Here is an 11,732-nt window from a genome sequence, read left to right as displayed (position 1 = left end):
GCCAACTAAATAAACATATAAGCCAAATTATGTCTGATATCAGCCAAATAAAAGAAAAAAAAAACATATCCGTCAACAAAAGGGATATATTAGCCAACACAAAACCATATCCGTCAACAAAAGGAATATATTAACCACCACAAAACTATATCAGCCAACAAATAAAATATATCAGTCAACACATAAAACACATCAACCAACAAGTAAAATATATCAGCATATCAGCCAAGCCATCCGCACAGTAATTTACGTGTGTGCCTAATTATCCCCACTAAGAGAGAGGGACTAATCTTTGGCCACACTCATTGACTAATTATAGGCCACTTGGCCAGTACAGGCGCTGCTCTTTGTAGCCTCACCTCCACTTGACATCGCAAAACTCCTCCAATTTAGTCGGAGATGCGGTCCATACCACTCGGCGGCGTCGGCATCACTCTCACGCCGACTTCCAACGCTAAATCTTCCACCTTCAACACCACCAAACTTCGTCTTCCTTCTTCCTCCATCTCACCCCACTTCTCTCATATTTCTTCGTCTTCTCCGCCCCCCAATTTCCCAGGTATACATGTATATACTACCTCCGTTTCAAATTATTTGCAACGATTTGATATAAAGTGTGATTAGATAATGTATAATCATTGCGAATAATTTGAAACGGAGGTAACTAGTTTTTCTTTGTGTATTACTCTAAATTATGCTATTTTTTTTGTTCAACTTTCCCCTTCCTAACTTTCATTGATCATTAACTTGTGTTTTCATTATAGATATGTGATTAGCAATAATGGGTGTCAATGGATTTCATAGAATTTTGGGTTAGTGAATTTGTAGCTCAAGTAATTTAGTATTGGTTAGGCCCTTTTTGGTTGAAGGGATTTGAGTCATTTGACTGAAAATGAGACTATTATGCCTGTCTACTGAACAACTTGGCTTTTACATTTGTGTTAGTTATGGCAAAACAAGCAGATATATAATTCATACTAGCTGGATGCAGCAAAGTTGCAGTGGGTGTCTAAGGTGTTTTCTATTTATGTGTGTGAATTTCCTTTTTTTTTTTCTCCTTACAAGCATGCCATTTAGATTAATAATGCATTTTGTGTGTGGCTAGCCAAACCATTATGCTAATATTAAAAGAACAAAGTAACCCCATAACACTAACCGAGTAACCCTATAACACTAATGAAGTGACTCCCATGATGGCTAGTGTGGCCAGCCACATATAAAAGTTGGTGTTAGACTAATCCCACATTCCTTAGACGACCAAATTCTGAAATTTTTTTAGAGCTTACTCATACTTCTATTTCAAAATATGTTAAACAAATTGGCTTTTGGCACTATTCATTTGCCTTACTTTTACCATAATTTTCTACTAATTTATACAAGCAATTAATATTATGGCTAAACTATGTACATGTGACATGCGCCGTAGGTCCTTGTAGATTGTAGTGTCGATATTGTTTTGGGTGGAAAGACTAACTTACATAGTTAAATAGCATCATAAATGATCCTTGTAGATTGTAGAGTCGATATTGTTTTGGGTGGAAAGACTAAATTACATAGCATCATAAATGATCCTTGTAGATTGAAGAGTCGATATTGTTTTGGGTGGAAAGACTAACTTACATAGCATCCGAAATGAGAATGGGTCTAATATCTTGCCCTTTTCAATTATTGTCAGTGTTAAAATGATGATTTTTCAGTGTTGTCACAGTTATCGTCAGAAATGGGAATGGGTATGGCAAAAGTTAACTTATTAAAATGATGATTTGTCAGTGATGTCACAATTGTGCATATTGTTGAAAATATGTTAGAAGATTTGTTGTAGGTAGTTGATGCATGTAGTAATCTCCCTGTTTTATCGTTTCTAAAATTTCCGCTTGGAGATGATAAATCGTAACTTAATTGCTCATATACCTTGGTGGTTGTGGTCTCTATTCTAGGAGCTTGCCAGGCTAGTCAAATTGCAGACTTGTTTCCATCAGTCACACCTGAGGTAGTTGTTCGAGAAGCTAGATTGGATGACAGTTGGGAAGTGGTTGAAACACATTGTAGCTCCTTCTTCCCTGAATATTCCTTCCCTTTGGACTTTGTAATGAGGATCGATAGACTCATTGCAATGATATTTGGATTTCCTGTTCCTCATGGTTGCAAAAGGACTTGCTTGGTCGCAGTTGTTGGTAGCTCTACAAACACCTTCTACATTGAGAGTGATGATCTCAAATTTGGTGGATTTGATGCGAAATTCTCTCTGAATAAAGGTCATGTCGCGGGAATCTTAACTGTGGACACTGTTGCTGATTTCTTACCTAGAAAAGGATCTTTGAGGCAACGAAGGTGCGTTCTGTTTAACCTTTTGCTTTTGTGTTTGGATATGTGCATTTTCATAACTAGCATCTAATTTCTTTCCACAAAACAGAAATTGGAAAATAGCATACTTAAATCTTAATTTTGTTAAGTGATTGTTTCGTGCACCAAACACAAATACCGTGCACCAAACACAAATACCCAATACTTCAATATTCTTCCAATCACTATGTTGTTTATAAACCACTTAGGCAAAAGAAAAGAGAGAATTATTGGATGTGTGCTCATTAATGGGCTTAATATTTGAATTAAGTATAGAAAAGGGAGAATTATTAGATGTGTGCTCATGAAAGGGCTTAATATACGAATTTCAAGGGCTAACAATTAGGCCATCATGAGTCAAGTGTGTATGTATTTCAATATAAATAGCTTAGGCGAATAATCTTTTAAAAGTCATGACACTACATCCTGATTTCATAAAGGCACTCAAGTAATATATGTTTGACAAGAGCCACGACTGTGTATAGCATTTTGCATTGTTGCTTTGCATTTAGGTGTTCATATGCAATGATGCACGGGCACACCAACCTCATGCCGTTTCCCGTATCGGAGATGTATCAGGGACGGGTACGGGTACACCCAGGATACGTCCCCGAGGCGTACTCTTGAAAAGTGGTACGGGAAGAAAATTTGGGTACGGCTGGGAGCACCTTCAGAAACATTTTGGGGACGGATTACCTCCTTTTCTAACGTCCCCAATAGAATCCTGACCCACATTTTTTGTAAAAAAAACCCCAATGTTTCTTACTCGATATCGATTTTCAAAAAACCCTAAAAATGAAGAAGCCACCTACAATTTTTACCACTTGTAGCGACACCAGTGGGTGGCGGGCGAATCTCCCAGGCAACCAATACTAAATCTTTGAGAGAGGAAAGGAAGAAGAATGCTTTTTATTTTAAAATCAATTAGTAACTTTCAATTGGTAAAGTAGTAAAGGACTGTAGAATTATAAAATCTGGAATTTGAAATAGTAAAGCACTAATGCATTATTAGGGATGGCAATGGGTCGGATTCGGAGCGGATTATGCTAAATCCGACTTCGACCCTACATGAAGTTGGAGGCTAAATTCGACATCCGACTCCAAGTTATGACTCCGACTTTAATATCTGACCTCTGACTCCGATCCGACCCGTCTCCGAGTTTTTTTTTCGTTATTTAATATACTTTGAGAAATTGGGCTATTTGGGCCTTTACAACTAGGGATGTCAGTGGGGCGGGTCAAGTAGGAGACCCGCCCCATCCCCGCCCCAGTTGGGCGGGGATGAGTCTCGGTATGGCGGGTGGTGGGGCGGGGATGGGGATAAAAACCATACCCGCCATGGGTGATGGGGCGGGGGTGGATTTTAAGTTATACCCGCCACATCCCCGTCCCGCCCCACCCGCCCCACTTCGTACCCGCCCCATCCCCACCTCATACCCACATCTATATATCTTTTAAAGTAAAATTACATACTTTTGTAGTATTTATAAAATAATTACGTAAAATACAATATTAATTATAATATTTAGGTGGGGATGGGGACGGGAAGGCCAACATCCGCCCCGCCCCATTGACATCCCTATTTACAACCCACACCCAATGCCACCATGACCCACACCAAAATCCATGATCTATCGGAGTCGGATAATTCGTCAAAGTTGGACATTTGTCGAAGTCGGATTTTTTGTAGGATCCGACTCCGACCCTCCTCCGACTCGAAATTGGATTGTTTTAATGGAGTGTAATTGTGATATAAAAAAAGGTGAAAAAGGTAATTTAGCTGTAATTCTGAATTTTTACTCTCTTCCCCCTCCCCCATCCCCCCCCCCCCCCCCCCCTTTTTTTTTCCTTTTTTATCTATTACTTTGACTCACATTCAGTAGAATTTAAGAGTATTTTTCTTTTTAAGACTGTTGTATGGTTTTTTTACAAGCATCATATGAATTTAATTTTTTATGAATTTTTTTGCCGTATCCTTGCCGTACCCGCTTTTTTTTTTTTTTTTTTTTCTTCTTTTTTTAAATTTTCATTTTGCCGTTTTCCGTCCCCGTATCCATACCCGTTTTTGTACCCGCATCCGTTTATGTGCAACCTAGTTCATATGCGTGCATGATGTATTTGATAATGGGTAGTCATTTGTGCCTTATTTAGAACAATCAATCAAAGCCTTAATCCCATAAGTGGGGTCCTTATTTAGAACAAGAACAACATAAATTTCACTAGTCTCGTAAGAGTTAAGGTGATTATAATGTACTAGAACACTCTTTGGTTTTGCATTGCTTGATTCCCACACCATCTTATAGTTGTTTCAACTATCGTTTTGGATTGACACTTTTGAATTTGGAATCTGTACATTACCTAGTAATCTAGTATGCTCTTGATAAGGCAATTGGCTTGGTGAAGAAAGTTTTACAATACTAACGTTGGTTGGCTGTGATTTTTAATTTGATATAAAATTTAGGCAATAAATGTATAGTGGAAGAAGTCTACTATAAAATGGTATTGTTTTGACCCAAAAATAATTGTTGCTAGAGAACTCATGGTCCATATAGTTTATGAGTGTTTATTTTCTGAAATCATGAATTATTTTTAAGTCTCTACTTTGCTTTTAAATATAAGGGCAAAATATGTTATTTGAAGTTTCCAGAAATTTGTGCCCATTAAGTATCACTGTATCTTTCAGTTTTTTGTTCTTGAAAGTCATATTATATACTTCCTCCGTTCTTTTTTAATCACAACATTAGGGATATCATACTTGCAAATGGACATAATAAAACACTAATATCTTAAAGGAAAAATTGTCAAAAATATTTTCACTTTTGGATAGTCTTCCAAAAATTAACTACCCTCTTGATTTCCCACAATAATACGAACTTTGGGGGTATCTACTTTAAATAGTGCATGACCTGTTGGTAGCTTGCTTAATAGGTTAATTGTGACTAGTGGCACATTGTGATTGGTAGGAATTTTTCTTTTAATTTTATATTTTTTTATTAAAAATTTTACTGTAATTTTTTTTTTTTAGAAATCAAACATCCCTCTCATTGACCCCTCTCCTTGTGAGCCCCTTTCCCGGCCACCGCAACAACCTAGCCACCACCTGCCAGCCACTACCAAGCCATCACCAACCTAGGCCACCGCCATCTTATCTGCCCTTCTTCTCACCCAACCATCCATTGACAATCACCACCTCCCTTCTTAATAATAATTGAGGGTAGGGGGAGTTTGGTCGGGGTGGTGGGAGGGGGCTGGTCAGGGGAGTTTGTCGGCAGGGGGGAGTTGAGATAGAAATTGTAAGGCTGTAAGGTGGTTAGTTTTATAATTGTTTTGTGTATCATGTTGTTATTCAAGTTTTTTTTGAAGTGATATATAACAAGGGCATTGAATTATATCAGTACAATGTTCTTGTAGCGCTAAAAGTTTATAAATCCTTTATCACTAGTGCTTTTTCAAGGCTTTTCCGTTTTGACCTTAAGTGGTCAAATAAGGATTGTTAAGGAACATCCTAGTTTCCACCATTTGTTGATTGTGCTATAGAGGCTTTTGAATTGGTAGAGTTTCTGAACTAGATTGATACGAACTAGAGAGAATTTTGACGAGTAGTTAACTTTTACTAAATATGTCACTTCTTGTTCTAAAATCCTGTAGGTAACATATTAATTACTACGTCCGTTTTTTTAGTTGACCCCTATTCCTTTCTGCGAAATATCTTTTTAGTTGACAAGTTTCTATTTTAGGTAAATTTTGTATTGGAAAGTGAAAATTTTACCCACTCTCTCCTCCCAAAAAGAGACCCACTCTCTCCTCCCCAAAAAAGACTCACTCTTTTTCCTCTCTCCTCCATACTCCCTCTCTCTTCTGGAATGAGCATACCCTCATTCTCTCTTTCATACTCACTCTCTCTCTGTATTTTATCACTACTCCACTAGTTCCTTTTTTTTTTTTCTTTTCCAAAATTTTCAAACATCTACAAACCTCCAATGGATGAGAAAGTCTAGTCGTTTACAATTTCTCACTTCTACAAATTCATCATGAATTTTTTATCTCCACCTTCACATTGAAGGCGCTCGTCATAAGATTAAGCCAAAAGTCAGTGAAAAAAAAGTTACAATTTGAAATCAATAATTGACATATGCAAAATTTTGAGATCAAAATCACAGTTTCTGGAATAATGATGGTGGCCATGCCGCCATTGTTAAGCTTTGTTCTTTCTCTTTAATCTCCTTTTCACTTTCCTCAGTAAATGGGTCTTCACACTAACAATTGAAATTATTAATTTGTTGATGTTTATTGGTAAAATGTATTGATTTATACGTAGTTTTGTTTTTTTAATATTTTTCCAATTTTTTTTGGTTATTCAATTTGCAGAATTTAATAGATGTTCTTAAATTTAAGAGTAGAGAGAGTAAGTAGTAATAATTAGATGAAAAACTCAGCCACCTAGGAGGTGGGACGCGGGTTGAACTTAGGGAGGTAACATGAGGGCGGAGGGTATTATGGTATTTTACATATCTATTGCTTTGTTTCTTAATATGTGTGCCAAAATGAAACGCGTCAATTAATAAAAAAACGGAGGAAGTATCATGTAAGTTGTTGAGGATAAAAGATTTAATATTTATTTTTGCTTGGGTAATACCGTAATGCATGGAAACAAACAAAGAAATATAATCTATGTGCGGGTGACCCTCATGTTTTTCACTCATTCATAGGTAGTTTCAACAATCTATCCTTTGATGATTGTGATTCTTATTTGTTAGAAATATGAATGGGGAGAACATCATTTTTGACTTGGAAAGAGCTCTTGGTTTGATTCAGTTTTAACCAAAACAACTCATGAAATTTCTGCAAGACATTCTATGTCCTTTCTATTAGAAGTGGAGACATATTCTACAACTCATGCTAATCAAACATATTGGAAAGAGTGAGGAGCGTGTTAATTTCTCTATTAAGTTTTGATATCCTGTTGTATTCAATTGAAATACTAGTGCAGGTTAAGATGGTGAGTACTAGGACATTATTGTGGGATAGAAAACATTGCAGGTACTGTCAATGCTATCTAACAGGTGCAAAGATTAAACTGATCTATATCTATGAAATAGGCATGAAATCTGAAATTTTACAACTGGATAACAAAAGTTCCAATTACTTCTCCATATATGGAATAGAGCATGTCCTGAAATTTGTACATCTAAAGCATGCCTTTCCTTGGAATGGTTCTCCTTTTTGATAGACTGTTTGTCACATGATGACATGACTATTATTATGGGTAATTGTATATAGTACTATAGTTAAAGGGGTGACTCCCAGGCTTCTGAAATTAGGTATTGGGGGTTTGAATTTCAGAAGATATAAAATAGCAAGCAGGACACAGGGAGTTGAAAGAATAGTCCCCTTGGCAGATGTGTGGGCATCAAGGAGGAAGCTGGATGAGAGGCCATCTTCCAACTTCCTATAGAAGGCACTGATAGCATTGGCTAGGTACTGTATCTTTGGCGAGTGTAATAAATAAAACTAACATCCCGTTTTGTAGTGGGTTGGATAATGGTGATGATTATGAGTAATTTTTTGAGGAACATTCCATGTCAATACAAGTAATGCTAGTCCCTCGAATAGTCAAATTCCTAATTTTCTTCACGAAGTTTCTTTATTGGATATGGAGTGCTATTTTAAAGGTTACCGATATTGCTTGATCTCATTGTCATCCTGTTACTTGGCTATGGAAGTATTCAACTGTCAGAATTTATGTACTTTGTATTGTTTGTTTTGAATGTGAGCATTTAGAAAATATGCTACCATGCTAAGCTTGGTCTAGTGGAATGGAGAGCACTTTCCAACCATCGGATTCCCTTACCTTTCCCCCAACTCTCCCAAAATGCCTAGCCTGCGAACCTAGGTTGGGTTGACCCGTGAGGGGTTTCAGCCCGGTAGGGCCCTTTATCTTGACTATCAAAAAAGTCCCTTCATCTTAACTACCGGAAAAAAAAAAAGAAAAAAAAAAAATTGAAAATAGTTTGGCCAAAATAATTGTCTTCTTTTGTCATTGTTCTCATTCATTCTTATACGCACTTGATAGCTTGCACATGCACACTAATAACGTAAAAGGCAGTCCTTTAACAAGAGAGAAACACTATCAACAAATAGTACTGTTTTTTTCTTGCTTTTGGTGGTCAACGATAACAACAATGTTAAATGAAGTCTCTGAATGTTAGTATAAATTTAAGCAGATACATCTGATTGTTCGATTTCACATATAATGGGCTTTTCTTTTATATTCTTAGAGTTATGAAGTTACTGAAGACATTTGCCGGATTCTAGAATTTAGCTGTCATTAGTATAATTATACTCAGCTGTCTGATAATTTAGTGCTCTGACAGGACGGGGATAGCATATATTTCAAATGTGGCAGTACGAGAGAAGTTTCGACGCTTGGGGATAGCTAAAAGGCTCGTCGCCAAGGCTGAGGCTCAAGCCTGGAGCTGGGGCTGCCATGCTGTTGCACTTCATTGCGATTTGAACAACCCAGGGGCGACAAACTTGTACAAGAGTCAGGGTTTTAAATGTATAAAAGTGCCCGAGGGAGCGAATTGGCCCCAACCCAAGACCTCTCCAGATATCCAATTCAATTTCATGATGAAGCTTGTAAGAGCTCCAATAAAATCCTCATAAGTTGTGCATATTAAGAGATTTATATATTAAAGAAGGGGGAGGTAATTAGGAACCATTTCTTGTACAAAATTTGCCTCACTTCTCGTATTCGTCTGTAAATGCCATGTCCTTGTACAAGGCTGCGTTCCACTGGACATGGCTGCTGTCTGTATAATCAAAGCTAGATTATTATTAGTTTCAATTTCAATACCTAATCAAAAAAGGGGGAAAAAAAAAAAAAAAAAAAAAATTCTTAACAGATCGTCCCACCGTATGAAATTTGCTCAACAAGCCCAATTATACTCCGAATCAACAGTCTGTATAGAACTGTCTACCCAACTACAGTAACATCCTTTACGTTTTTATAAAACTTCTCCAATTCCAATGATGAGATTTGAACGAGTTTTTTTTTTTTTTTTTTTTTTTTTTTTTTTTTTTTTTTTTTTAAGAGAGTAATTTTTGCAAATGATACTACTAAGTTAGTACACCCTCCGTTTTTAAATATTTGCTTCATTTGTTCATGTGCGGAGTTTTTGGAGAAATTGTATAAAGTAATAAAATATGGAGATAGTGTGGTAGTTGAGAGAATAAAATATTATAAAAAGCAAAAGTAGTGGAAAAATAGGAGGAGAGAGAATATAATGTAGGGTCCACTAGGTGTGAGAAATAAATTAAATATTATTAAAGCTTTCCAAAAAAGGAAATGGAGAAGTATTTAAAAACGGTCGGAAAAGAAAAGTGGAGCAAGTATATAAAAATGACGGGAGTATCTAAACTTAACAACTCCACAAGAAAGTTGTTAATTAAGTTTAGATACTTAAATTTGAGTCTTTTTTTATTTTTATTTTTTTTATTTTTTTTTGACAACAGACATTAATTAAAAAGTGTTTACAACATACACTAAGCAACATAAAATAAAACAAAGGGAATTAAAACTTATAAACTTCATCTTCGTAGGGCATATGTTGTTTGAAATAACTTTCCTTTGGCTTTGAACATGCTATCGAAGAAGGTAAAACTGACCTATGCTTGTCTTAGACCATACTTCTTTTGACGAGGCGGAGAAATTGCTTAAGAACCATTGGCAAACGGACATGATATTATAATTCCTTTGAAACTGGGCAGAATGGGAATGGGGTGGAAGGAAGGAATTCTCACGACCATAAACAACGAACAAAGTCACAAATTGTGACTTGGTACCTTGAGCAACAGGTACCAGATTCTTCATTAAAGAAGAATTAAAGTTTGACGCGCTATAAACCTCCAAAGTATTCATTTGGGGAGTTGCCTTCTGATTTGTGTTTTTCAAGGCAATGATCACTACAACCATTGCAAAGCAACTTTGAGGAAGAAAACAATTAATCCTCTATCAAATTTTCGATATCTTAAATTGAAAATCAAAGCAACACATATCATGAAAACAAAACCAGACCCTCACCACCCAAGCAAACTACTAAGCATCCCTTCACCGTCAAATAAACCTTTGACCCTCAAAAGAAGCAGCAACTGCAAGAAACCATACTCAAAGGAGAATTGAAACCCTCAAAAGAAGCAGCAACTGCAAGAAACCATACTCAAAGGAGAATTGAAACAAACTCCACCACTCGGACACTAAAACTACTTGCCAAAAACAAGACTCCAATAACAACCCTCCTACAACCTCTAGAAACAAAACATCCCATACAAAACAACTGTAAAGGGTATCCAAACACCCATTGCAACCATGGACAAACCATCCGAAAACAACAGCAGAAAATACCCAACTAACTACGAACAAACACACGAAGAACAAGCTTCCCCAAGAAATACTCTTAATAAAAACTAGCATTTTAGATAAAAAAAACTCTTAATAAATTGAGAATTTGGTTATCACTATTAGCTTAACCACGCTCTAACCCTCGAAAGATCTCTTTGAGGTATGCATACACTTATGCAAAGTTCGGTTAGAGCTACTTTCGGCTTGATTCCCAACATATACGTAGGCAACCTCACATTGAGGTGCGGCCACGTACATTCATATTCATATCCGTGCATGATCAAGTCATATCCAATGCTTATCCTTACCCATATAGAGCTAGACTTGGGGGCTTGAACCCAGATCACTTAGCTTACTCAGCCTAACGAGAGTCACCATCTCGACTCTTCTCACATCTCTTTCAATTACCACAACCTTTGCAGCCAACCTTAGTATCACCTTCACACACTTCACTCAAACATACCTAGCCATATCATCCTTCCCTTAGGAACCTCTTATCATGAAATCTTAGCTTGTTTCAAAAAAACATTTATTAAAACATGGTATACTTGCTTAGCTTCCTGACTTGAGCAATATTCCTTGTTTCACGCATCGCATGTTGTGCTTAGCTTCCTAACCTAAGTGGTATTTATCAAAGATCTGTAATAATACAAAGAATATCGTGCTTAGCTCCTTGACCTAAGTAACATTCATTATGCAATACTCATCGATCACTTCATCGATATACGTGCTTAGGTTCCATACTTAAGTGGCGTTCAAGATCGCTTCTTTACACCATATATGATGCTTAGGTCCATGACCTAAGTTCATTCATCTATCGTGTCACATGATGTAATTGTCCTTAGATTCCTGTCCTAAGAACATGCATCATGCATACATTATTTTCAAGACAAGCAATTCAATCTATGCGATTCATTTCGTCTTGTTTGACAAGGAAGTTCAATACTTCTCCCCTTTTTCATATTTTTCTTTTGGGGAAGTTCAAAAA

The 11,732-nt window shown here is 36.7% G+C and overlaps 1 protein-coding gene across 1 annotated transcript; it reads left to right on the top strand.

The window, feature by feature from the left end:
* The first annotated feature begins 291 nt into the window (after positions 1–291).
* Positions 292–9,247, top strand: LOC145595201 (GCN5-related N-acetyltransferase 4, chloroplastic-like). Its single transcript, XM_081651581.1, has 3 exons — positions 292–559; positions 1,938–2,331; positions 8,718–9,247. The coding sequence occupies exons 1-3, from the start codon at positions 400–402 to the stop codon at positions 9,007–9,009; spliced, it is 846 nt and encodes a 281-aa protein (XP_081507707.1). The 5' UTR covers positions 292–399; the 3' UTR covers positions 9,010–9,247.
* Positions 9,248–11,732: the final 2,485 nt, after the last annotated feature.

Source organism: Chenopodium album, chromosome 19 (assembly GCF_948465745.1).
Source record: "Chenopodium album chromosome 19, dcCheAlbu1.1, whole genome shotgun sequence".
Classification (NCBI taxonomy): Eukaryota; Viridiplantae; Streptophyta; class Magnoliopsida; order Caryophyllales; family Amaranthaceae; genus Chenopodium; species Chenopodium album.
Note: the sequence above shows the minus strand (reverse complement) of the source record. Positions and strands in the feature narration are given on the sequence as shown.

Bases quoted from the DNA above. Each gene is read 5' to 3' on its own strand.
- LOC145595201 (XM_081651581.1), top strand. From the start codon at position 400: ATGCGGTCCATACCACTCGGCGGCGTCGGCATCACTCTCACGCCGACT. The intron at 560-1,937 runs GTATACATGTAT...TCTCTATTCTAG, and splicing joins TCCGCCCCCCAATTTCCCAG to GAGCTTGCCAGGCTAGTCAA. The intron at 2,332-8,717 runs GTGCGTTCTGTT...GTGCTCTGACAG, and splicing joins GGATCTTTGAGGCAACGAAG to GACGGGGATAGCATATATTT.